Source organism: Saimiri boliviensis, chromosome 14 (genome assembly GCF_048565385.1).
Source record: "Saimiri boliviensis isolate mSaiBol1 chromosome 14, mSaiBol1.pri, whole genome shotgun sequence".
Taxonomy (NCBI): Eukaryota; Metazoa; Chordata; class Mammalia; order Primates; family Cebidae; genus Saimiri; species Saimiri boliviensis.
In genome coordinates, this window is record NC_133462.1 from 61,875,575 (window position 1) to 61,902,027 (window position 26,453).

Here is a 26,453-nt window from a genome sequence, read left to right on the forward strand (position 1 = left end):
CTCCCAGTCTGAAGGGAGAGAGATCGCCCTTGCCTTGGGAATCTCCTATCTGAGTGGGGAGACAGGCCTTGCCTTCAGAGTGTACTCAGTGTAACTGGGGATCCCCAGTCTGACAGGGGAGTCATAGACCCTGTCACGGGGAAACTCCCAATCTAATGGAGAAGTCAGTCTCTCTTTGTGGGAAGATTTAGTCTTCCTAGAAGAGACGCAGCCCCCGCCCTTAGGGGTTTTTCAGTCCCATAGAAACACCACCATCCCATGGTCTTCCCCAGTCCTCTTCTCTAAGCCTGACCTTCAGCCCCCACCCCAAAGCCCTCTCCTCTTGCCACCGGCCCTGACTCTGCCCTTGGTCTGCTGCAGCTCCGGAAGTGCTGGCCCAGAAACCCTACAGCAAGGCTGTGGACTGCTGGTCCATCGGCGTCATCACCTACATATTGTGAGTAGACGCTGGCCTGGGCTCAGCTGCTGAGAAGTCTCGGAGCCTGTTTACCCCTTCTCGTTCCTACCCCTGTCTCAGCTCCTCCTCCAAGCATGTGCGTGTGCACAGACAGGCACACCGGCACACACACAAACACGCACACGCTTACATGTACACACAGCTTCGAAGCTTCCTCCGTCTTGACCTCCACCAAGTTTTAAAACAGCTCAGCATGAAACCACTGCACAGCCACCTGGTACCCCGTCCTCTTGCACCCCTGCCCCATTCACTGCCTGTAAATGTGTTGCGTTCCACTCTGTGTAATAAACGGTGAAAAAGAGAGGGGCCAAGCCAGGCTTGGAAGCCAGGCGGACCCACTGTTCCTGCATCTCAGCTTTCTCTCCCAAGGCAAAACCGTGGCCTGGATGAAGCTGGTCAGGGCCTCCGCTTTCTACTCCTCTCCACACATTCCCAAGCTCTCCCTTTTCTAACCTGCTCATCACCTCTTTCCCACCATCCCTCCTCGCCTATAGCAAACTTTGCTCTTAGGAAAATGACCTGGTTTCAGTTCTCTCCTCCATTTATGTTGAATAAGTACTCTCATTTATTTACTCAACCAATACTCGCTGCCTGTCTACTCTGCATCTATCCCTGTGCTAGGTTCTAAAGAATACAGCCGTGAACAACACAGCCTAAATAAATCCCTCATCAAACTTGCATTCAAGTAGGCAGTCTACCATCTTTCTTAAAGCATCCATGAGTCAGGGAAAGTACAAGGAGAGGTGGCAAGGGTTTCAGGGAACGATGTATGCAGGGACCTTCTAGGGATGCCTGTGCCAAGCCTTGGCACAGGCATAAACACTTTATGGGACCTGTACCATTCTTGAATCAGAGGCAGATCCATGTCCCCATGTCTGGGACCTTCAGTGCCCACCTGCATATACAGTGGGAGCCCGAGGGGGAGCAGAGAGGCTGTCCCAGGGAGGACAGGGTTGTTCAGCAGTGTACCCCCTTCCTGTCCTGCTGCAGGCTCTGTGGATACCCCCCATTCTATGAAGAAACGGAGTCTAAGCTTTTCGAGAAGATCAAGGAGGGCTACTATGAGTTTGAGTCTCCGTTCTGGGATGACATTTCTGAGTCAGGTAAGACCAGTGGGAGTGAAGGAGAGATAACAGGCTCAAGGTAGAGGCTGCCAAGAGAAATGAGCTTAACAAAGGATGACAGTCCTGACTCTTCAAAGTCCCTGGGGACCTTACAGAACAGGCTGCCAAGGAAAGTGGAGAAATCTTCATCTGCTTCAAAGACCCGATAAATTATTTACATCTAAGGGCCATGATTTTGTTTTTCTGGGGGCAGAACCACAGTATGCCTGATAAGGAGATGGGGGTGGGGCACTTCAAATGAGGGGCCAGGAGGGCAGAGCCAGGTGGTGAGGGGAGAGTTCCATGAGAGAGTGGCAAAACCAAGGGGTTAGATGCCAAGAAAGCATGCAATGTCTGTATGTGAGAGAAGGTGGTCATTACGTGATTGTTGGACCTGTTAAGCGGAAATCAGAGCTGGAATAATCCAGCAGTCACATGCGTGCCCATGTGCCAGTGCTGGCCCCTGTTTCAGTGCAAGCGCACACACATGTGATGTGCAGGCCCATGGGGGCCTCGTGACGAGTGATGCTTCTGCAGTGCTGTGTGGGTGAGGTGGCTTGGAGCCTCTCTTCTTCAGTGGTTTATGGTGGGTTGTTGTTAGGTGGTTTGGATTTTTTTTTTTTTCCCTCTTCTAAGACTCTTAAAATTGCCTCTTTGGAAGATCAGCTAAAGATGCATTCACTGCCACCCACTAGCCTGGAAGTGAATTTTCATCAGTCATGAAATCTGGTCCTTAGTCACGTCTTTGATTGCTCCCCTTAGCCAAGGACTTTATTTGCCACTTGCTTGAGAAGGATCCGAATGAGCGGTACACCTGTGAGAAGGCCTTGAGTCACCCCTGGTGAGTGAGACATGGAGTGGACTCTAGACCCCAGCTCTGTGGTTCCCCAAACTATGCTGACTCATTCACATTGCATTCCTCCGGAATCTGCTTGCCCTGATCCATTTAATGTTGCAAGAAGCAAGGACCGTGCCATCATTCATGAGGCCCAGGTGGAGATTCAAACAGCATTGGATGGAGCAGGTTCGGATGCAAGGATAGCAGCTGAGTTGTCTGGTCAAGTGCGGGAGGCAGGTTCGGCCCAGTGCTGTCATTCAGCACTGGGACAGGGTGCAGTGCTCAGGACTAGTTACTCAAGAGGTGCCAGAAATGGGAAACTCCATCCTGTCCTTAAGAGCTTTGTTTTACTCAGGGATCAATAACTATTTCAGGTGAAGTGATTTAAGAACAATTGCAAAGCAACCAATTGGCAAAATAGGAAAAGAAAATCTTAAAATACTTTCTCATGTTACTCCCTGACTCCATTTACAGTAGCTCCTCGCCTCCTACCCCAGCAAGCCTGAATTCCTTTGTCTTTCTAGTTGTCCCTAATCTGGCCTGATCCTTTATCTCCAGCCTCCTCTCCCAGGATCCCCAGCATACCTTCTCTGTCCAGAGAGGCCTGGGAGCTATGCTTGTCTCCCTGCCATCCCTTACCCCATTTACCAAGCTCTTTCTTAACTGTACCTTGGAGCAGATCATTCCCACCACCTAGAATGTCCTGCCTCTTGCCCTGTATGTAGCCATCCTTCAGGATCCCGCTCAGTCTGTGCCTTTCCCTGAAGCCCCTGATTCCTGCAGCCCATGCCAACATCCCCAATTCCCAATTCTCTTTATAGTCACACAGCTGACCATGTATCACTGTAGTCCACAGCATGAACAACACCCCACACCTAGACTGTAAGCTCCTAGGGGTCGGGGCCCATGTCTCTTACTTCTCAAGATCCGTTAGTAGATGGCACAGCACTATGCACATAGCAGGTGACTAAGGAACACTGGAGACCAGTGAATAAGAGGCTAAGGGGATAGAAAAGGGGCACGCTGTGCCAGATGGCCTTATGGAGGAAGACTTCCAGGAGGAGGTGGGTTCTAGGCAAGGTTTTGAGCTAAGGGATGGTGACTACCCTAGTGCCCTGTGATGCTGGGTCCAATAAACTTTTTCTGTAAAGCAGCAGATAGTAAATATGTTAGGCTTTGCTGGCGATACTGTCTTTGTGGCAACCACTCAACCCTGCTGTCACAGTGCGAAAGGAGCCACGGACAATACCTGAATTAGTGGGCGCAGCTGCGTCCCCATAAAACCTCATTTACAAAAACAGCCAATGGGTAGATGTGACCTATAGGCTGTAGCTTGTTGACCCTGCTCTAAAAGTTGTTGATTTTTTCAAAGCTAAAGCCCACTATGACCTGGCCTGGGGGACAGAGGAGCCCTGGTTGCAGCCTTTTCCTGCTCTGGGCTGCCCTTCCTCTGCACACTCTACCCAGCTCTCACCTGGACCTGCAGGCACCCTGTCCATCCCCTGGCTGAGTGTCTATAGCCACCCAGTAGCCAGGTGTCCCCTCTTACATCCACAGGATTGATGGGAACACAGCCCTCCACCGGGACATCTATCCGTCAGTCAGCCTCCAGATTCAGAAGAACTTTGCTAAGAGCAAGTGGAGGGTGAGCTTTCCTCTCCATGGGGTGGGCAGGCTGCTCTGGGCCCCTGGAGGCGGGGCTGGTGGGGGCTGACATAAAGGCTTTCCTTGGGATGTCCCAGAAGGCACTGGAACTCCCTGTACCCTCTCTGAAATGAGAAGTGGGCACACAGGTTTCAAGAGGCCACAGGCAAAGGCAAAGCTTAGGCCCCGAGGCTCTCTGAGGTTCCAGAAGGCCAGAGGCTGCTCTTGTGTCTCCTTAGCAAGCCTTCAACGCAGCAGCTGTGGTGCACCACATGAGGAAGCTACATATGAACCTGCACAGCCCGGGTGTCCGCCCAGAGGTAGAGAACACGCCACCTGAAACGCAAGCCTCAGAAGCCTCTAGACCCAGCTCCCCTGAGATCACCATCACTGAGGCACCTGTCCTGGACCAGAGCGTAGTGCTCCCTGCTCTGACCCGATTGCCCTGCCAGCGTGGCCGCCGGCCCCCTGCCCCGGGTGGCAGGTCCCTCAACTGCCTGGTCAATGGCTCCCTCCGCATCAGCAGCAGCCTGGTGCCCATGCATCAGGGGTCCCTGGCCGCTGGGCCCTGTGGCTGCTGCTCCAGCTGCCTGAACATTGGGAGCAAAGAGAAGTCCTCCTACTGCTCTGAGCCCACACTCCTCAAAAAGGCCAACAAAAAACAGTACGTATTTTCAGCCAAAGATGGAGCCCCAGCTTGGGCCTGAAAGCAAGCAGGCAATGGGACTGAAAGAAAATGGACACGAAGGCCTTTCTCACTCACAGGCAGCTCTGTAGGGTGCGGTGAGCTCTGGATCAGGGGCAAGGAAAATGCTTCCAGCCCTGTCCCCATCACTTCCTAGCTGTGAGGCCATTGACAAGTCAGTGAATGTCTCTGCTTCTAGTTTGCTCATCTGTAAAATGGGTTGATTTGAAGTCTATTGACCCACTCAGCCTGCCTCAGAGGTGCTGTAAAAGGTTAGTGAAGCAACAGAGATGACAAAAGCCCACAGAAAACTGGGTATGTGCAAGTGGTGAGCATCAGATTCCTCGAGTTTCCGGGGCCTCTGTGCTTTAGAGGAGGAAGGGTAGAAGGGGCTTGGTTGTCTTTATCTGTTCTGCAGGGTCTTTAACTTTCTGAACCTCATGAGGGGAGAGCTGAGTGGATGGCACAGGCACAGAGAACTGCCACCTCTGCCCTGCCCCGGCGCTTCTTCTGCTCTCCTCAAATACTTCAAAGGCCGTTGCTTCATTTCCTTTCTAGGAACTTCAAATCGGAGGTCATGGTACCAGTTAAAACCAGCGGCAGCTCCCACTGCCGGGCAGGGCAGACTGGAGTCTGTCTCATCATGTGATCCCTGGAGCCTGTGCCTGTGTCACTGTAATTTTCAGGTGAGGAGGTTCACAGTGTGAGGCTTGGGGAGAGCTTCTGTCCCAGAAGAGAACCCCATGCCAGACTGTGAGTGGTGGGGTCTGAGGTGGCAGCCCCGCCCTCACTCTGAACCCCTTTCCCTTGCAGGAGACATGTTCAGCTCCTCTGCTCTTTCAATCCTGGTGTCTATGTGGCAGAGGGAGGAAGGCAGAGCAAGTAGAGCAGAGCCTAGCAGGAGTGGCTTCTGGCCAGAAGCACCAGCCTGCTGCCGCAGGGGCAGCCCCTCAGAGGACGCCCGGGAGGGAGCCCCAAGGCGTGGGCAGGAGGAGCGGCACCCGCCAGCTTCCAGGTCTCCCTGACCTGCCTGCTCTATGCCCCAACACCCTACGTGCCGTGGCTCTGTGCAATGTACGTAGATAGCTCTCGCCTGGGTCTGTGCTGTTTGTCGTGAAAAGCTTAATGGGCTGGCCAGGCTGTGTCACCTTCTCCAAGCAAAGCCATATGGAGCATCTACCCAGACTCCCACTCTGCACACACACACTCCCGCCTCTCCAGTCTCCATCCTCTTGGCCAGATTGGGCTCATTAATGTCGTTGCCTGCCCATCTGCATGAATGACAGGCAGCTCCCCATGGTGGTCTGCCTGTGAGCTCTTCAAGTTCTAATCCTTAACTCCAGGATTAGCTCCCAAGCGCGCTGAGACCCAGCCAGCCTGCTCCCAGCACACTTCTGGCCCCTCTCCCTGCCTCAATCTAAAAGCCGTGCCACACCCTCCAAAGTGGAATAGAAAGAAATTCCTGAGTAAGGGCTGCAAGGAGTTCTTATCCTGACCACATGCCCTCCGTGCACACACCCCATTGAGTTAACATTGGAAGTTGACTATTTTAATGTCTGCCAGGAGTTCTAATCCTGCCTCTGTTTCCCTTTCTGTCCTTGAAAGTCGGGTGCACCATTCCTGTCCTTCCCCAGTTTTCTTGCCCTCCACCCCTCCAGCTTCATGCTCAGTGTTGTGCTCAATAAAATGGACTTATTTTTCTCTATGAGGCTTTCTTTGGTTCTTTCAAAGTCAGGAGGCGTTCAGGGACTTCTGAGCATGTCTGGAGTAGAGCGTGCACAGATGGCTGGGGTCAGCGAGGAACGAGCAGTTGCAGCTGAAGCACACACAGCAGGGCTCCAGGACAGGAGTTACACCATGGACTCATTACTCCTCACAACAACCTCTAGGGGCAGGTTCTGTTGGAACCCAGGCAGTCTGGCTTTAGCGGCCGTTCTGTAAATGGCCACATTACATGAGCCTGAGTTTGAGCCCCAGCTCTGCCCCGACCTGCCGTATCTGTGACCTTGGGTAAGTTACTTAGCCTTTTGTGCCTTGGTTTCCTCCCTTATCCAATGGGAATAGCAGTGCCGCCTGCCTCGTGAAAGGATGCAGATGATGTGCCCAGCCTAGTGGCCAATAAATAATTAAAATAACAATGATCGAGAAGTTAATGCGGATAAAACGTCTAGCCCAGTGCCTACTTGGGCCACGGTTAACACAAAAACGTCCATGCCATTCCAGATCACCTCCACCCCACCTGCCACACATACCCATTTATAACTTCTAAGATCCCAAGAGACAGATTCTAGTCTTAGTCCTGTCTCTGGAAGATGTGTGAATTTGGACGTTCCTTCCCTTCCCTGGATTTCTATTTCCCCACCTGTAAACAAGAAGCTGAATCGCTGCTTAAAGATGAAAACTGCATGTCTGGTTTCTCCAGGGTAGACTCCATCAAGTTCTTAGAAAGAGGAGTCCAGACTCCCTAAATCTGGGTGTCCAGCAAGCCAGGTGGAACAGAAGAGAGCAGACTATGGACTTGAACTGAAGAGGCCCCATGAACCCCAAATGGGAGGCAGAAACAGTAGCAGGAGTCTACGCAGTGAGGAGACAGGCTGTTTTTCCTCATTGAACCTCCAGGCTCTTTTCCAAAGATTTTTATTGGGCTTTTCATTTCCACATCACTTTCATTAAGTTTTTGTGTTTGGTCCAGGATTCCGCCCCAGTGAAGAACTAAAGGCGGGGGATACTGCCCAGCCCATCTTCCTGTCATTGGGATACTGCCCAACTAAAACTTGAGAGCTTTTAGTTACAATGGCATCCCAGTCGCCACCGTCTCCATCGGCCAAGTGTAACCATCCCATTGGCTCAGGCTCAGCTGTAGCCCAGGGTAATCTTAATAACTACACACCACAGGTGGTCCAGGCTGGGCTTTAGGCTGCATGAAAGTCTCCTGGAGACAGAAAGCATTCCAACCCAGTCTGCCCCCAACCAAAAGCAAAGCGGGCAGATGAGTGGGGCAAGGGGCTGGAAGCTGTAGCATCACTTGCAGGTGGCATAGTAGAGCACTCGCCCGTTGATGTGGTCACGGATCTGCTCCACACGCTTCTCCAGTCCTGTCAGGTCCGCTGAGCGCAGCATGATGGCTTCACTGCCTCGCAGCAGCTCTGACTCCATTTCTAAGGCAAATGGAACAGCAGCAGGAGAAGGAGTCGATGGTGAGTCTCCCAAAGACTCCCAACCCTTCCTTCCCCTCCTGCTAACTGGAGGTAGCATGTGCAGAAGAATCCCCTCCAGAGAAATCTGGCCTCTAAGGCAGTGGTGCCCCTCCAGCTTCATGCCTCTCCAGCCCCTTTTGCATGCTTAGAAACCTGGCAGGAGCCAAACCCAGCAGCCCCCCCCCCTCCTAATTATCCCTGGGTCCCTGTCCTCTGGGCTCAGTTGTCCCAGGCTAATGAGGGAGGCCACAGACACCAAGATTAGCAACCTAATGCGGCTGGACTCAGACAGCTGCCATCCCACCAATGATCTTCAAGTGGGCACCTTGACAAAAAAGCTGGATGGCTGACCAGAATTCCTCCTCACTTGCCCTCCCCAAAATGCCGCTCCAGATAAATCTAGCCCTCCTCCTCCAGTTCATTCTCCATACCTCCACCAGATGATGCATGGAGGTTTGACGAACACTGTGAGTGACTCCGTCCAGCCTTCCCCCAGTAGGCAGGAGTCCCTCTGCCACATCCATGAGAGCTGGTACCCAGCCTCAGCCTGAACTTTTCAGGAATAGGAAGGAAGCAGGCACTGCCTCACAAAGTTCCAATTTTAGGCAGCTCTGGTTGTGAAAAAAATCATCTTCTCACAAAGCCACAATCTGACTGCCTCTTGCTTCCACCTCTTGTCCCAGGTTTGTGTCCTCAGGGTGTAACAATGTACCTTCTCTGTTCTCACACGGCAGCCCTTCATATTTCTGAGGCTTTATTGTCTCCAGGTTAAATATTTCCAGTCTTTCCACCTATTCCTCATCTGATAGAATTGCTGTGTCCCACCCTGGTCACTCTCCCCTCAGTGGTTGCCGGTTTGCCAATATCCCTTCTAAAGACGTAGTAGCCATCACTTGAACAGCATCCCCCAGCTGATATCCCACCAGCAAAGTGTAACAGTGTTATTATTGGGTTGACATTCAGCCAGTAGATACCCATATGGACCCACAGGTTGATAAAATATTTAAACGTGGCCATAGTGGTTGTTAAATAGTTGCCATTCTGTTCCCTGGTACCCACCCCCAACCCGCCTCTCGCCCCTGGTCAACACGTGATCTTCCCCCATTATCCTGCAACTAAAGGTAAATTCCTGCAAGCAGGTGAATTCCTTTTCCAATGCTACAACCTAAGCCTTTTCTGGTTAGTGGCACACCACTCCGGCTGCTAAATAGTCTTACCTTCGTCCAGGCACGGTGGCTTACGCCTGTAATCCCAGGACTTTGGGAGGCCAAGGCAGGCAGATCATGAGGTCAGGCATTCAAGATCAGCCTGACCAACATGGTGAAACCCCACCTCTACTAAAAATACAAAAATTAGCCAGCACTAGTAGTGTGTGCCTGTAATCCCAGCTGCTCAGGAGACTGAGGCAGAAGAATTGCTTGAACCCAGGAGGTAGAGATTGCAGTGAGTAGAGATCATGCCACTGTACTCCAGCCTGGGCAACAGAGCGAGACTCTGTGTCAAAAAAAACAAAAACAAAAACAAAAACAAAAACAAAAACAAAAAACAGTCTTACCATCACCCCAAGCTCTTACTCCCTTCACTTTGTGTTGCTTTGCGTTCATTAGCTCTTTGGGATGCTGCAAGCATTGCTGGCTTATAACAAGCTTGTAGTTACTCAAAACTCTTGGGTCTTTTTCAGGTGAGTAACAACTCATATTTGCTCATCACTTACCAGTTATAAAGTGGTTGCAGTGACATTAGCCACTGAGAAGCCAGGCTTCACCTGAGCTCTGCATGTGGGTTTAAGCCCAAACAAGGCCGGAGCAGGAAGTTACTTTTCTCCTAATTTCATTTCATTTGTGAGTTTCAGTCCAATCTGTTGGACTTTTGCTGTTGCCTTAGAATACTGATTCTGTTACCTGGTGTCTTAATTATCTGTTGTCCAGAGACTTGATACACAAATTCTTTATCTTCACACAAAGTACTGGATGAGCAGGGCAAGGAAAAGCGCTGACTTAGCCGCTGGCCCCTTCCCCTAGGTCAGCTCCTCTCAGTCCACCGCTGGGTGAGGCTGGTCATGGCCTCAGGTTTATTCATCACCAACCCACCAGACCAACCTTTTATGTGGTGCCCACCTGGCTACCCAACGAGACTTCTGCCAAACACTTCTACTCCAATTCGGAGAAACTCTGTCTGTGGCTCTCACTGAACACACCAGTCCAGCGACCCCATTATCGTATCTTAGAGATGACTCTAGTTCCCAGGAGCCCTGTTCTCCTTCCTGAGGAATCTTTGGAACCCTTTTGAAAGCAACTTTCGTTATGTTTCTGTCATATTCAAAATGCTTGGATGTGCCCTACCACCTCCTAAGCTATCTCCCCTCCTCATCCTCACACTGGGAGCCAGGCAAAGGGACAGGTCGTGCTGACCCCAGGCCGCTCCTTACTGACCAGCTCCTCAGCAACCCTCCTCTCCTGTCCCTGGGTCAGAACTCACCTTGTTCCCTTCCAACACCCTTGTGCTAATGTCCCCCCTCTTCCTCACAGCTTCTCCCTGGCCTTCACATCCTTCCAGGCCCATCTCAAATCTTTTCTTACCCTCACTGAATAGATCTCTCTCAAATTATTTACCCTCTGGACCCCGAGCTCTTATTATTCAAACCCTATCAGAGACCACCTCATCCCGTTAAATATGGTTCTATACATCTTAAGCATAAAGCAGCAGGAATAGAAAATGTGACCCCACTGTTTGCAATCATAGAAAAAATGGTCCTATTAATTGCAAGCTTTTTGAGAGCAGGCCAAGTCATGGGAACATCTCTGCATTCCCCAGCCTCATATGTACTAGATGCCCAGAAAACTCTAGTTTGATCTCACTCCCATAGCACAGCTATGGGAACGGGCTTCAGAAGCCTTGGGTTGGGTGGGACCATCCTTCACAGATGCCCAGTAGTCCATGCCCCTGAACCATTCCCTCACCTTTCATCCTGTCCATCATCTCCATGGTCTCCCCAAACAGCTCCTCTGCCTCTGTCTTCACACTCTGGATCCGGGCACCCTGCTCACCCAGTATGGGACTCCGACCCAACTGGTCCTTCAGCTTAGCATACTTTTGCTTTATTATCTCAAATCCCTGAAAAAGGTAGAACAGTCTCAGTGTCATTGTCATCATGCAAGGTCCTAAAGGCCTGTGGCCAAAGCACTTAATAACCCCCAAATCAACATACAGTGGGAAGGCGCCTCCTATGAACCCCCAATAGCATTGGTTTTATCTGTTAAAACCCCTGAGCCACAGACTATGACCTAAATTTCCATGTTTCCCTCTTCCCATCTCCAGCTCTTGACATTTCCCACCTCACTTCCAGCACAACACCAGTCACATCATAGTATGTTAATATTAAGCTGTCACTTAATAGTATACATAGCAACTTGGTCGCTATGCCAGGATTGAAAGTGCCCACGTTCAGTGAGCCAAGATCATGCCACTGCACTCCAGCCTGGGCAACAAAAGCGAAACTCTGTCTCAAACAAAAAAAAGAAAAGAAAGAAAGAAAGTGCCAATGTTCCAGGCTGTGGGGGAAGTGGGTAGTGTGCTGAGGCACTGAGAACGGGCTCTTTGATCTTCTCTCTCATCTACTTGTGACAATCATGGAGCCCAGGTTAGGCTAAGCAAATAGCATCTGCCCAGGCTGGGGACCCAAGAGACAAGCTCTGGATCCAGTGTCAGGGGATCTGCTTCGTAGATGAGTTTTAGGTCTGTGAACAAGTTACCACCCCATCTGTAAAAGGAGAGGGGCTGTAATATCCCAGCACTTTGGGAGGCTGAGGCTGGTAGATCACAAGGTCAGGAAATTGAGACCATCATGGCCAACATGGTGAAAACCTGTCTCTACTAAAATACAAAAAATTAGCTGGGCATGCTGGCACGTACTTGTAGTCCCAGCTACTTGGGAGGCTGAAGCAGAGGAATCATATGAACCCAGGAGGTAGAGGTTGCAGTGAGTTGAGATCACGCCATTGCATTCCAGCCTGGTGACAGAGCAAGACTCCATCTCAAAAAAAAAGGGGGGGGTGGGGAGGGACTGGCCTAGGTCATCTCCAATGTTCCTGAGCCAGCTATACCAAGGCAGTGAAGGGAGAATTCAGATGCTTGGCCAGGTTCGGGTTCATTCAGAGACTGGTTCTGTCATTCTAAGTGCTTTTGAGTTTGTGGTCTTATAAAGTGTGCAAAGTCCTCTCCTGCTCAGGACCCTCACTGGCTGTGCATTGGTTGAGCTAACTCTGCCTTCTCTGTACCTTCTGGGCACTCATTGCCTGCTGGCTGGCACCTTCCGCAAGCTGCTGGGCCTGGACTGCCTGTGCCCCCTGCTGCCGGGCCTGGTGGCGGAGCTCCTCCATCCGTGTCCAGAAGTCACCCAGCTGCTTGGTCATGCTTGTCACCAGCTTTTCCGCTGGCCGCAGTACCTGCTGAACCTTTGTGGAAAGAGGCATGTGTGGTGGGTCTCGTGGGTGTGGGGTTCATCCCCATTTTTTCTCCAACTCATCAGGCAGTGAAAGTCCTCTCCAACCAGAACCACCACAACTGCCCAGCTCCCACCCCTGCCTTCTGCATCTCTGCCACAAGACCAGAAACTCTGAGGCCCAAAGCGTGCTACCCTCCTCTAGAACTCCACCTCAGGTTTCATCTAGTCCCTTTCTGGCATCTTCTATGCCTGGTGCCTAAATTTTCCTGTTTATTCCCAAATATGAGTGGAGGAAGCCACGACGCCTCACCTCAGCAACCCTGTCCTGGATAAGCCGAAGGGAGCGGCTGGTGCCCTGCATGGTGTCCTGAGCCTCCTGCAGTGCCACTGTGCCCTGCCGCAGGTTCCCAACCACATCCTCCACCTGGCCCTCCACTGCGTGGGCTCGGCTCCTGGGTGAGAAAAGCAAGAGGGAGAGGAGACAGAGAATCAGTGAACAGTGAATCCATGCGTGGGTCAACTCACACAACAGTCCAAAAGCACACCCTTCCCAGCCAAGCCCAAGAGCTCCAGGGGTACTAACTCGGCAGCTTTGACGGGCCAGGACCCCACGAGGTAGACATGACGAATGTTCACGTTATGCCTGAGACACCCTATGGACACAGTTTCCAATGCAGAAGACACAGTCATGCAAGCTAAGTTTAACTTGCACTCTGGACTCTGAGTGCCACTCCCCACCATGGTAAGCACCCGCTCCTGTCTCCCGGCCCTCTGCACCCCTTTCCCAGAAACAGGGTTGAGGAGCAAAATGCCAGCCTAATCCTGGGCAGAGAGAAGTTCAGGGCTCAAGGCCATACCTGGCTTCCTCAGCCTCGGCCTGCAGTCTGCGGGCCCTTGCGATGTCCTGCTTGGTCTGGGACAGTACCAGGTCCACGTTGGGGAGCCTGGCTGCAATGGCCTGGATCTCACTCATCTTCTGCAGAACAGTAGCTGAGTCTGTGGGCAGCCGCAGGGCCAGCACGGCCTCGCTGACCTCCTGGATAGTGGCTGCATCGGTGCCAGGGTCTGGAAGGCAACCATGCATTAGATTGTGGGAGCCCACTAGCCTCCCCAAAGGTCTGACGCCTCTCCTGGTTAAGCAGCACTCACGGAAGGCACCCATGGTGGCCACTCTACCATGCTGTCCCAAGGGGCTGCTGCCCCCTCTCAACCAGACTCAGGTGCCTATTCTCTGTGAATTTCTGGGAATGCTGTAAGATGACTGTCCTGTGCTCCGTGCTACAGAGGGAGGAGGAGGAGGGGTGTCGTCACAGCTGTGGCAACTAAGTGTCTGGTGCCACAGGAAGCTGCGGGCTGGGGAGAAGGAGGTGGTGCCAGACAGCTGGTACTGAACAATGTCTGCAGCACATGCACAATCAGCCCTAAATTGGGAAGAGTGGCCAGAAACTGGAGCTGCTTCCTTGGCAAAAAGACCTCCTCCCTACACTCCCCCTCAGGCCAGACGGCTCATTTTTTTCAAAAGCAAATAAGAATGATCACATCTTTGCTGGAATGTCACCTTCACAGGGAGGCCAACCCTGGCCATCCCATCTAGAATTGCAACCTCCACCCTAGACTGTAGCAAACCTTATCCTCCCTCCCCGCCTCATCTTTCTCTCCAGCACTTGTATGCGCATGTGCCAAACACTGTACTCATGGAACTGGCTTTTTGGTCTCTTTTCCTCTAGAATGTAAGCTCTATAAGGGCAGGGACTGGGTTTTGTCCAGAGCTATATCCCCAGACGCCGGCACAGCGCCTGGCACTTGGAAGTCCTCGTGTGTGTAGAGTGAATGAATGATTGACAGAGCTCCAGGTCCAGGTGAATGAATGATTGACAGGGCTCCAGGTCCAGATCTTATTTTACTACTCAAGCCACCTGGGCAAGTCAAGCGGTTCCTCTGTGCTCAGTTTCCTGATCTGTGAAAAAGGAATATCAATCCCCAACCTGAAGATACAGCAGGAAACAGTCTATTGGCAAGAGTTGTTACAAACCAGCTCTGGACCAGCGAGTAAGATCAGAAGTTCAGAGATGATATCTCCTCCCCATCTCTCTCAATTCGCTTTTACAGCACAGATCCCATTCCCTGCCCATCCCATGCCACGAGAAAGGACACTCTGGAGGGAGGAAGCCATGCTTATTCATTGCTGTGTCCCTCGGGGCTTGCATGCAGCAGCACACTGCAGGAGCCCAAGGCATAACTACGGTTGAGTTTCACTAAGCGGGTTTATCCCAGCAACAAGCTTTCATAAAGACCTTCCTCATAGAGATCATCAACCTCTCATCTAACCTAGAGTCCTAGAGTCCTTTTCTCAAAACAAGGCTTCACATGCACCTTCCCCAGAAAGCCTTCCACGATGAGCACATCCCCACCTAGATCTGACCCTTCCTTTACTCTGCACCACTTCGGCTGCACCCTCAGGCTCAATCCGAGTGACACTCACTTGCAGAGCCTTCTGGGTCTCAGGATGGGCTCAGTAAGTATTTACTGCTTTGAGCAAAAGCATGGAAGGAGTTGAGCCTACAGATCAAATTAAACTCAGTCCCTGCCTTTATGGAGCTGGAAATCCAATGGGAGACAGGCACACAAACTAGGAAGTACAGCTTTGAGTGAGTGGAGTAAGCACAGGTGCCAGGATGGCCATGGGAGCGGCCCCCAGCACATCTGATAGGTCCAGGGAGGCTGCCTGGAGGGTGGGATGCCTAGGAGGGTTCCTAGAGGATGAGCAGGAGCTGGCCTGGTCAGCAGAGGTGGGAGAGGGGAGACAATCCGGAGAGAAGAAGAACATTTGCAAAGGCAAGAGGCTGCAGAGTGTGTTTGTGTGTGCTCGCATGTGTGTATGTATGTGTGTGTCCATGCCGTCACGCAATAGGGTGTGGATGACAGAGTCAGACCATTAGGCTTGAAGCCTACGGGCTCCACTGCCAAGTCAGATGCCTTTAGGCAAGTTGCTGAACCTCTCTGTGCCTAGATTACTTGTGTGCAAAGTGGAAGTAATAATAGTACTTAGCTCATGTAGTCAGGAATAAATGAGGTAATACATGCAAAGCGCTTGGAGTAGTGCCTGGACTCAGTTAGAACTTAATAAGCCTGAACTATTCATTTTGTCAATTCTGTCTGAAGAACTGGGAAAGGCAGTGTTTCTTCCTCTCTCCACAGACTTTCAACTCTTCCTCCCACCCATGACCCTACATCCAACAGCAGCCAGTTCTCAGTGGCTTCTGCACCAGGACTCTGGAGACCAGAGTCTGAGCCCACCACTACTTAAAATTTTCCTGGGTCCCCCCGACTGGGGCCAGGCCTCTCTCAGGCACTTCTCTCTGACCTTGGACTTATCATAAGACTTGACCTGAAAACAAGTATAAGAGAGAGGACAAAAGTGGCCTGGCAGCTCCCTGCCAGTTCACGTGAGCCTCGGCTGCATCCAGCAGGAGAGAATTCCAACCCACCTCCCACCCGCTGAGGCCAGAGCCCTGGCTGACATCAATGTAGGACAAGTGGCCATTCAGTCTCACTGGACTTGACTTGGGGTAAGACTCCTTTATCCATGAGCCTAAGCCCCACACCTTGACCTGCCTGCCCCTGTGCACAATATCCCTACATCCCCAGGTAACATTTCCCCCCCACCCCTACCCGTGTGGGCTTCATGGCCTTATGCAAGTCATGAGACCTCAGAAGAACTTTCCTGTTCCTCTCTGACCTGCCATCTGCACTCAGGAGGGGACTTTCGCCTATCTGGGACAAAAACACTCTAATAGTAGCAAGAAGAGCCACTGTCATTACACCAAGCCCTGGGCTTGTATTAACTGGGCTTCCAGCCAGGCAAATTTCCTGGCAGGAACCAGAAATCTAACAATATCAACTCTTGTTCCTGAGGTACCTTTCCTTTTTCAAAACACATTTTACATCAGTTATTTGAGTCTCAGAATAAACTTGTGAAATACTACCGTCCCTGTTTATAGAAGCAAAAGATGAGGCAAAGAGAAAAGCAGCCTGCCCAATGTCATCTGAGTCTCCTGGGTCCTGTTTAGGGATCTTTCCATTGCACCGCCCTTCCTCACTCCCCAGAGCAGTGAGGAAGGGGATCTGGTTCATTCATTCATGCCACCAGTGTAAGACGCCTTTCTGTGTCTGGCCTGGTGATACAGTGGTCAAGAAGACAGACAACCATCCTTGCCCTCCCAGCGTTCCCATTCTAGTGGAGTGACAATCCACTTGTAGACAACTGAATGAGGGTGAGTAGTGAGAGGAAGGTAAGACACCGAAGGGGAATGGGAGAGGACGGGGGACACCAGATCAGATAGTCAGGGAACATCTCTCTGGAGAGATGACCCAGAGGACAAGAAGCAGCAACCCTGGAAGGAGGATTCCAGGCAGAGAAAGAGCAAATAAATACCCCTGAAGCAGGCAAGAGCCTGAGACGTTCAAGGACAGCCAGTGAGCAAAGCAGACAGGAGTCCAAGGTCACTCCCAGGAGATGGACAGAGGCCAGGCTCTGCAGGCATGGTAGGAGTTGAGAGCTCATTCCAAGAACAAGGTGAAGCCACTGAGCGACTTTAAGCAGGAGTGAGATGTGATCTGACTTATACATTTTAAAAGAGCTACTTCAGCTGTTATGTTGAGAATGAGAATGGGTCACGAGGGAGCGGAGAAAGCGGGGAAGGGCAGACGGGAGAACAGGAAGGTTATGGCCATGGTGCCGACAGAGGAGGAGGCCTGGAGCAAGGTGTTGCCGGCCTGCGGGGAGGGAGGGCAGGCTGAATGTGGGAATGAGGGACAGGTGGGAGTGGAACAGCAGCCAAGGTGGTGGTGGACCCAGGCTCACCTGTGAGGAAATCCCGGACCTGCTGGATGAGGAGCCGTGTGCGTCTGATGTCTTCCTCCATCTGGGAGCGGCTGGTGCTCATCTGGGTCTCCAGGCGCTGGGCAGTGGACTGAATCTGTGAGGCAGATTCCTCGGCTGCCCTAATCTGTTGACACACATGCTAGGTCAGAAGGGGTAAGGCCCCAACGGAACGTCTCAGCAGCCCCAAGATTCTGTGGCTCATCCTCTATGCCAAGACCTACCTAGGAAGCATTTATAACCGACCCAGTTTAGATGTGGATGTCCAGTAAAAGAAAAAGAACTATCTTACACTTGCTGTGGCACCTTGAGCAGATCGCCTAATGTCTCTGGGCTTTAGTGTAAAATGGGAACTCTGACTTGCCCAGGCACTCTATCCCGTCTGCCTCTTCCCGCCTGTGCCCACCATGCCTCGGCCGCACTTACCATCTGCCTGGTCTGCTGGAGCTGGGCATTGAAGACCCGCAGCTGCTCAGCCACCTGCCCTGCTGTCCAAAAGGCCCCACTGGCCCTGGGAAGGACACCCTTGCAGTGGGACCCACAGGCTGTGCTGTTGTCTTGGGGACACAGCTCACCAGGGCATGATTCTGGGGTGCAAGCTAACTGCCTGGAACCGCCACAGAGCTGTGGAGAAATGCAGGTGTCAAAGAGGCTACCCAAAGCCCCTCAATAACCAATCCCACCCCACACCTGGGAAACCAACAGCCAGACATCGCCACGACAACCGAGCACCAGAAACAGCCAGACATCTCCGTGACAACCGAGCACCAGAAACTGGTTTCCTTGGCAACTACTGAGCTCACAGTGAGCAGCACAAGGGTCAGAATGGCTGTGGGAGTGGGGTTCTCACAGACGCACGTCTGCCCTAATGGGAAGCAGGCAGCAGCCGTTCGCGTGTGACAAGCTGGGGAAGGGGCTCCAGGAAGTGGGACTCCATGCCTCAAGTCACCTTGTTGAAGGTGGGTGTCAGGTCAGGCAAGGAAGACAGCCCCAGCCTCAGGGCCTCAAGCTGGGGGCCGCCGGCGCCTCCTCCTCCTCCCGCCTGCTGTTGCAGCCTCTCTGCCTCTCTCCGGCTGTTCCTGAGCTGGTGCAAAAGGTGTGAGCTGTCGGAGACCTGCTGAGCGGCCCGGGCTGACTGCTCAGAGGCTGTGGTCAGCATCCGGAAGGCTCCTATGGCCAGCAGAATGAGAAGAGCGGGGAATGGAGATGAAGGAGGAGCAGGAGGGAGAGGGGGTGGCGTGCCCAGGGCCACGACAGTGCCCATGCCCGGAGCTGTCTGGGTGTCCCTCTCCTCACCTGAAGGATCAGCACTGCTTAGTTTTTCAAACTGCTCCCTCTTCCTCTGATACATAATGAGGAGACCATTGAAGCTTCTGTCCAGACTCTCCAGGTCTCCCGGGAGGGACAACGTTTCCTCCTCTAGGGGCAGATCCGGCTGCAGGCCCTGGAGAGTTCGCCTGAAAAGGGAGAGGAGCTTACACTACAATATAGGAGGAGTGTTGCCTCCCCAGAGCTGCCATCCCCTTAGAGAAACTGCTACTGAGTGAGAACAGAGGCCTTGAGCAAAGGCGACAGAACAGAGAATCCACAGGCTAAGCAGCTTCCGCGGGACAGAGGTTGGCGGCCAGCACCACCTTTCTCTGTCTACCTGTGGGTGGAGCCAAAACACTCTCCTCCCTTGACTTCTGAGACCCAACATTCCCAATTATCCTCCCCCTCTTCCAGCTCCTGGCTTCCATGAGGAGCACTGCCCTGATGCTCTCCTCCTTCACTCTCTACAGGCTGGCTTCAGCCACCACCTGCACAGCTGCGGCTCCAAAATCTCTTCCGCAGTCCACACCTCCCACTCAGCTCCAGACCCCATCACTGCTGCCAGCTGGTCATCCCCAGCCACCCCTAAAGGAGGCTCAGGGTTCTCCTCCCAGGCCCATGGGCACTGAGCTCTTAGAGAGTCCTCTCTCCCCATACCCTTTGCAGCTCCACCAACCCAACCACCAGCTCCCTCCTCCAAGCCTCACATTCTGCACCTCTAGGCTTTGATCAGGCACAGAATGCAGTTCCACGGAACGCCCCACCATGCCTGCGTTTCCAACCTACTGGACCTGGTGGACTGACTGCCCAAATCTGACTTAGGTAAGAAGGCACCTCTGTGAAGCCTGAAGCCTGCCATGACACATTAACACATGCATCACATTATAGTTTACCATTTATACATCATTCTCCCCAATGCGAGCTTCTTGAGGGCAAAGACTATGCCATATTAATTTCAATATCCCCAGTGCTTTGTGCAATGCTTGGTTCATGAAAGATGCTCTAAAATTATGTAAAGTGAATGAATGAAAGAAAAAAGAATGAATGAATGAACCCTAATATTTGCTTGACTGCCTCTGCCCAAGCCCCCAGCTAGAAGCTCTAGCTCATCGCAAAGTCACGGAGCCTCCTTTTTCATTCTTGTCAGGCTGCCTTTTCCCTCCCTGCCACTCACACACCTGGATGGCTCTGTGCACCATCAGAAAGCCAGTGCTCAGGGAATGCAAACTAATTATAGAAGCTCCAGAACAGAGTCTCACTAAGAAGGTGCCTCTGCTGGTGGGGTGGGGGTGTGGGTGGGACCACTTGCATTCCAAAGGCACATGTGAGTTATTTTTAGAGCCCCTGCCTCTCGGATGCCCTCTGCCAGGGTGACTAATCCAGAGCTGACTCTCCCACAGGCAGCACTGGGCACTTGAAACAGCGCTGGGCTTGGGCTCCTGGGCTGTGTTCTGAGTCTCAGCTCTGCGCTTCTGTGGCCACGTGGCTCTGGCACATCACCATCTCTGCCTGTTTTCTCATCTGCAAAACCACACCAACCTCACAGGACGGTTGTGATGGTTGAAAGAGAGAGTGCCGCCGGGCGCGGTGGCTCAAGCCTGTAATCCCAGCACTTTGGGAGGCCGAGGCAGGTGGATCACGAGGTCAAGAGATCGAGATCATCCTGGTCAACATGGTGAAACCCTGTCTCTATTAAAAATACAAAAAAATCAACTGGACATGGTGGTGTGTGCCTGTAATCCCAGCTACTCAGGAGGCTGAGGCAGGAGAATTGCCTGAACCCAGGAGGTGGAGGTTGCGGTGAGCCAAGATCGCACCATTGCACTCCAGCCTGGGTAACAAGAGCGAAACTCCGTCTCAAAAAAAAAAAAAAGAAAAGAAAAGAAAGAGAGAGTGCCATGAAAACGCATTTAAACGGTAATGTGCTGTATAAATGTAAGGAAGGATCAGTGTGCCCCGTATGGGAACCCAGGGGGGATAATCCTTCCATGTGCTTGGCAGGGAAAGGGAATTACCTGAGGGAGAGGATGGCACTGGCCACCTGAGCCACGTCCTGCTCTGTGACCGTGGCGCTGCTAAGAACTGCTCGGATCTGCTCGATCTTATTCTGCGCATCTAGCATGCGGGAGGCCAGGCCAGGGTCCTCCAGCCCCGGCCCGGACCACAGGCTGGTGGTGGTATTGCGGAGGCTGCCAAGGCGCAGGGCCTGCTCCCGGAGGGTCGCATCATAGGTCTGGAAGCAAGGGTGGCAGGCCACGCACGCCGGGTAGCGGTCGCAGTAGCCTCGCTGGCACTGGTCACAGCGGGGCCCGGTCAAGCCAGGGCGGCAGAGACAGCGGCCCGATGCCTTGTCGCAGCCCGGGCCCTCGGTTCCCCGGAAGTCACAGTCACAGGCTAGAGCCAAGAAAAATGACAGTTAGTGATGGGGTCAGGAAGAGAGAGACGTGGCTGCCGGGGAGAGCCCTGAAGAAGGGGTCGGACCTGAGGCTCTTTCTACACGACTTAGAATAACAGAAGTCACAGCCAGAATAAAAACCAAGGTAACAGCTGCAGTGAAGGCCAACGCTTACTTGGCAGCTGCCACGTGCCAGGTACCATTCAGAGTCGCGCACACACACGAACTCATTTGATCTTCACGCCGCTCTGGGAGCTACCATTCTGTTTCCCCACTTCTTCTAGATGAGGCAACTGAGGGACAGAGAGGTTAAATACAGCATGCCTCTTCCTCAAAGGAGGAAACCGAGTCTAAAGAGGGGAAGCAGCTCCCTCAAAGCCACTCAGCAAGGCAGGGGCAGAGCTGGGGCCAGAATCCCGTCTGCACACTTGAAGGCCTGTGTGCCTCTGGTGACATCAAACTGACGTCATGGGAAATGACAGCTTTTCCCCCTCAGAACTCCCTTCCTCTCTCTATGAAGAGGGAAAAAACAGCCGCCCCTTCTTGCTGCTGCCCTGGAGATGGCTTCTGGGAAATACTCCCTTTCTCAGGGAAGTGGGGAGGAAAGCAACCGGCATGTCATGGGAACACAGGGACAGCAGGGCACAGGCCTGTTTCAGGGGCTTACAGGCCACGCCAACTGGCTGGAGCGTGTGCACTCACAGGGCTGCCCAGGTCCACACCGCAGGCACCGATACGGGACGTCCTGCCCTGCTGCAGACCCACACGCCCCACCACGTGCCCACCATGTGCTTGGCCCCCGCAGCCTCAGCGTCCCCCAGGCTTTGAGCACGTACCTCGGCATCCTGTGGCCGCGTCTCCGTAGGTCCGGTCTGGACACCGGCGGATGGCTGCAGCACTACACGTCAGGCCACCATAGCCTTCCCGACAGGGGCACTGCCCTGTGAACTGCGTGGGGAGAGCAACGTCAGTGGACCCTGCCTCACAGCCTCTGCCTTACCTGGTGTGAGGGACTGAGTCCCAGATTCTCAGTCCACAGGTAGAATCCAGGGCTCGCGACCACCTCCAGAGCTCCTGCGCTCACAAAGCAAGGGCTCCCACTCAGAGATGAGCCTTGAAGTCAAGGCCCAGAGGGGCCCTTCAGAAGGTGTGGTGCATATGGTATTACTGACAGCCAAGAGCCACAGACGGAGGGACAACTGGTGGCTTCCCCAAAGGATAATGGGGACAGAAGCAGCCCAGCCTGACGGGGGAGAGGCCCAGAAGGGCAGCACGGAGGGGCAGCAGAGAGGCTTGTGTGGAGGACCCCTCTCCCACTGAGGGCCCCGGAGCCACCCTCACTTCGTACCTGGTTGCACTGGGGGCTGAGGGAGTTGTGCAAGTCGCAGGCACATGGCTCACAGCCCTGGCCACTGGCCAGCTTCCAGTGGTAGGGACCACACTGGTCACATTTGGAGCCCACCACGTTGGGCAGACACAGGCAGCGCCCACTCTCCTCGTCACACGGCATGTCCCTCCGGGACCCCAGGATGCTACAGTCACAGCCTGCAGGAGGAGAGCTGCTGAGCTCAGGGGCACACACCACAAAAAACTCACCCCCAGAGGACACACATCTAGGGAGGGGCCCCGCCTGGGAAAAGAACTGGGCAGGGCCATTCCCGGAAGATGACATGGCTGACTCACAGGACCCCTGCGCTGTTACACCAGTTCCAGCCACCTTGCAGCTCAGCACCCGCCTGCCCACCCTCCATCTGGCTGACTCAGTCCCAGCTCCCCACCCGGGCCTGTGCTGCCACCTGCTGGACGCCAGTGGCACAGCAGCTGGCTCTAGGGAAGAGGGCAAGAAGTCTAGACTCCTTGCACACCCAGGACTGCCTGGGCACACTCCCTCTGTCTACCCTGCAATGGGATTTTGAAATACCCTAGCTTGAGCTTGGCTGTAATGAATACATTTTAAGCAATCCTACTAACTCCATTTTGCCCACCCTGAGCTATGTAGGGTATTCTGTTCTGAGAGCTTGTGGCCTGAGATACCTGACATCTTTGTAACCAGTTTCTGAGAAACAGGGCCCACTGGCTCATACATCTTGTACCTGCAACTGTGTGTAAGCGCCTACCCCACATCCTGAGTTAAAAACAACTTTAAATAGAATTTGTTGTAAGGCATCCCCCAGCGTCCCCTAACCTGCTCCTTCTGCTTCTGTAATAATCTGCTCACCACCCCCGACCCTAAACTGGTATAAAAATGTTGACCGCCCTTTGTTCATGGCCGAGATGTTTGACCTCTAGGTGACTCTCAGACGCCGGCCATTAAAAGTGGACTCTCAACAAACTCAGTGCATGGTGCCTCTGTTTAAACTCGCTGGGGTTTAACATTTGGAGGCCCCAGCAAGATATTATATCACCACCGGGCACAGACAGGGCTCACTCCAGACCTCCCCAGATGAACGGCGAACTATAGGGGAGGTGCCCCCTGAGACGTTCCAGGGCCCCGTAGGTCACCGTCTCCAGAGCGGAACAGACTGACCGCCACTGCTGCCCACAAAATTTGGCACCAAGTCCATTGTCTCAGGTCGCAGGAAGGCAAATCAGATATGACTCTGCTCTGTCTGGTTTATGGTTTCTGGAAGGGACAAGCCCTGACAGGGGCACCCCTTCATCGATCCTGTCCAAAACCCAGGATGCTGGAGGATAGGACCACAGGTCACTGAATTTGTCTGGTTAATGACAACTGTATTAGCCTCTGAATGAGTGTCTGTGTGCATGTGTAGATTCAATGAGGAGGCCAAGGGCCTGCCCTTGGATCTCCAATTTGTGGCTCCACGGTGAACAACTACGGAGTCTGAGAGGACCCCCACCTGCGTGTCCGTGGTGACCTCATATGGCTTAGGGTGGTATCGGGCGCCACTCAGACCCCATCCTTGTCATGGGTTTATACTGACCCGCCGATGCTAAGAGGCACCTAAATTCCTGTAAGGGAAGCGGCCAGGAGGACATCTGAGTGGTCCCTCATGGGGTACCCCTTCCCCATTTGTGTGTCCTCTGTCTTAGTGTCATATGTCTGGCAGCTGATATTGTCCCAGGCAGCTGGGGAGAAACGTTTTCTCTACTATCGGTAGACACCTCCTGCCCCCTGCGACAGTGGCTCTTGTCTGGCATCTAGGATGGTCATCCAAAAATTGTCTGTACTGTTTCAAAACCATTAAGTGCTGCTATGGATTAGATTGTGACCCTCACCCCTTATTGACTGGAAGTTCTGGCACCATAGAGACTGCTGGCAGGTGGACTGTCACCGTCCCCGGCCAAACGTCTGGCTGCCCCGTGAATAGGTGGTGGATCCAAGACAGCCACCCCTGGCTGCTGGCACACCTGCTCTGCCGCCCAAACACTTTTCCCAGCCGCCTCAGGCCTGCTGAGTCATGTGTAAGGCGAGCTCTCGCTCTTCTAAACTCCTTCCTAGCCCTTCCCAGTGAATGGCACCCGGCAGACCTGCAATCTAATACCAAATACCCCCTCAGACCCCGTCCATGCCCCGTGCCACTGAAATCCCTCATTCTCACCTGGGACAGATACTGCAGGACATGGCCCTTACGGCTCTCCTCTCTCCCCTCACTGAGAGAGCAAAATTCGAACTCAAGGCTTTTGACGAGTGGAAGCACCAGAGGTACCTTGGTTACAGACGCAGAGGAAGGCAGACGTCAGTCCGGTATTTCATCTGATTCTTCCATGTGGCAAGCAGCTTTAGCCCTGACCCTTTTTGTTCGTTTTGGTTATAATCCTTCTGGCTTGTAGGTGCTCTCAACTATCCCCTCCTGGCTGAGAATTTCTGCCCATGTTGGGTATGATTTTCTCTTGTAAGCCAAGATGGGAAATGCACCCTCCCGTTCCCATCCTCAGCCACCTACTCCTTTACAATGTATGCTTTAAAACTTCTCCCTGGGTTTCACAGGTGATTACGGAGTTCACCTCTCAAAAGGCGGACTCCACACTCAGTGTAAACTAGAATGGCCAACTTTTAATGTGGAGTGGGTGGACACAGGGTTACTGGACCCTAATGTGGTCCAGGCTGTTTGGATGGCAGTTACAGGAAATCCAGGCCCCCCGCCCCCCACCGACCGGTTCCCGTATATTGATCAGTGGTTACACTTGGTTCTTAACTCACTGCGGTGGCTCTGATCCTGTGCGGCTCAAGATCCTGTTTCTAAAATATTCCTTAACTGCACCACTCGGTCACTGCCCTCTTCAGCTGCAGCCCCTCCAGTTCTGCCTCCATCTGAGAATGATAAAGTTCTTCCCCTCCTTCCCCCACCTTATGACCCACCAGCCCCAACAGGGTCGCCTACTATTACTTCTTCTGTTCCCCCTGCCGCATCACCGCCTATAGCTTTCAGACTCTGGTCATGACAGGGAGAGGAGGTTACCCCCTCTCCCCCTAAGGGAAGCTCCGCCTCTGGCTGGTGGTGAGCTATCAACCCCATTTTTGGTTTATGTCCCATTTCCACCTCTAACTTGTGTAACTGAAAAGCTCAGAGCCTGCCGTTTTCTGAAAAACCCCTGGCTCTGACCTCTCTGGTGGAATCCATACTTCAGACTCATCATCCTACCTGGGACAACTGTCAGCAAATCCTCCTCACCCTTTTTACCACGGAGGAGAGGAACCACATCCCCAGAGAAGCGCAAAAGCGTTTTCTCTCCTCCACTGAAGAGGAAGCCAGAGACCAGTTGGAGGAAGTCTTCCCTACCAGCAGACCAAATTGGGAACCCAGTTCCTCGGGGTGGAGGCAGGCTTAGGACAACTTTCACTGGCATCTACTCACGGGCATTCAGGGAGTTGCATGAAAACCCATGAATTTATCCAAGACCACAGAAGCGGTCCAGGGGGCTGATGAGTCTCCTGGGACATTCTTGGGACGTCTCCAGGAGGCCTCTCGCATTTACACCCCATTTGATCCAGCTGCTCCCCAAAATAGCTGTGCTTTAAATTTGGCTTTTGTGGCTCAGGCAGCCCCAGACATCCAGAAAAAATTACAAAAATTAGAAGGATTTAGTGGCATGAACCTCACACAACTTCTAGAAATAGCCCAGAAGGTGTCTGATAGCAGAGAAAATGCTGCTGACAAAGCTTCCAAGAGATAGGTAAAAATTTTGGTGACTGCCCTCCAGGAGACATGGTGGAGACCCCCTTCCCAACAAATCAACAAGAAAGACAAGGGCCATCATCAGTTGGGGGCCCAAACCCCACTACAGTGGGATCAGTGTGCTTACTGCAGACAAACTGGACACTGGAAAAATTAATGTCCCCTAAGAGAGAAACCGAGAATAAAGACACTCCTAGCCGTGGAGGAGCTAGAAGATTGACGGAGCCAGGACTCATTTTCGCTTGGCCCCCAGGAGCGCATGGTTACCGCCACAGTAGTGGTCACCCTGTAAAATTTTTAATTGACACCAGAGCAGAACGCTTGGTATTAAAAGCACCTTTGGGCCAAGTCACTAATAC

General features: G+C 52.8%; 2 protein-coding genes across 6 annotated transcripts in view; one reads left to right on the top strand and one right to left on the bottom strand.

Annotated features, from left to right (window-relative positions):
• The window catches only part of CAMK1G (calcium/calmodulin dependent protein kinase IG), a 32,549-nt gene extending 26,117 nt beyond the window's left edge, over nucleotides 1-6,432 (top strand). For both annotated transcript variants that reach the window (XM_003930408.2, XM_010340987.2), the window contains exons 7-13: nucleotides 361-436; nucleotides 1,448-1,560; nucleotides 2,323-2,401; nucleotides 3,956-4,043; nucleotides 4,282-4,706; nucleotides 5,286-5,413; nucleotides 5,541-6,432. In XM_003930408.2, coding sequence (XP_003930457.1) covers nucleotides 361-436; nucleotides 1,448-1,560; nucleotides 2,323-2,401; nucleotides 3,956-4,043; nucleotides 4,282-4,706; nucleotides 5,286-5,376 — 872 coding nt within the window. In that variant the 3' untranslated portion in view covers nucleotides 5,377-5,413; nucleotides 5,541-6,432. The remainder of the gene's footprint in view (nucleotides 1-360; nucleotides 437-1,447; nucleotides 1,561-2,322; nucleotides 2,402-3,955; nucleotides 4,044-4,281; nucleotides 4,707-5,285; nucleotides 5,414-5,540) is intronic.
• An 892-nt stretch (nucleotides 6,433-7,324) lies between these two features.
• Nucleotides 7,325-26,453, bottom strand: part of LAMB3 (laminin subunit beta 3) — a 176,429-nt gene continuing 157,300 nt past the window's right edge. For all 4 annotated transcript variants that reach the window (XM_074385119.1, XM_074385118.1, XM_003930407.4 and 1 more), the window contains 12 exons: nucleotides 22,305-22,501; nucleotides 21,793-21,904; nucleotides 20,577-20,955; nucleotides 18,547-18,707; nucleotides 18,200-18,420; nucleotides 17,677-17,874; nucleotides 17,233-17,377; nucleotides 13,226-13,433; nucleotides 12,679-12,820; nucleotides 12,202-12,378; nucleotides 10,885-11,038; nucleotides 7,325-7,885 (listed from right to left, as the gene is read on the bottom strand). In XM_074385119.1, coding sequence (XP_074241220.1) covers nucleotides 7,749-7,885; nucleotides 10,885-11,038; nucleotides 12,202-12,378; nucleotides 12,679-12,820; nucleotides 13,226-13,433; nucleotides 17,233-17,377; nucleotides 17,677-17,874; nucleotides 18,200-18,420; nucleotides 18,547-18,707; nucleotides 20,577-20,955; nucleotides 21,793-21,904; nucleotides 22,305-22,501 — 2,231 coding nt within the window. In that variant the 3' untranslated portion in view covers nucleotides 7,325-7,748. The remainder of the gene's footprint in view (nucleotides 7,886-10,884; nucleotides 11,039-12,201; nucleotides 12,379-12,678; nucleotides 12,821-13,225; nucleotides 13,434-17,232; nucleotides 17,378-17,676; nucleotides 17,875-18,199; nucleotides 18,421-18,546; nucleotides 18,708-20,576; nucleotides 20,956-21,792; nucleotides 21,905-22,304; nucleotides 22,502-26,453) is intronic.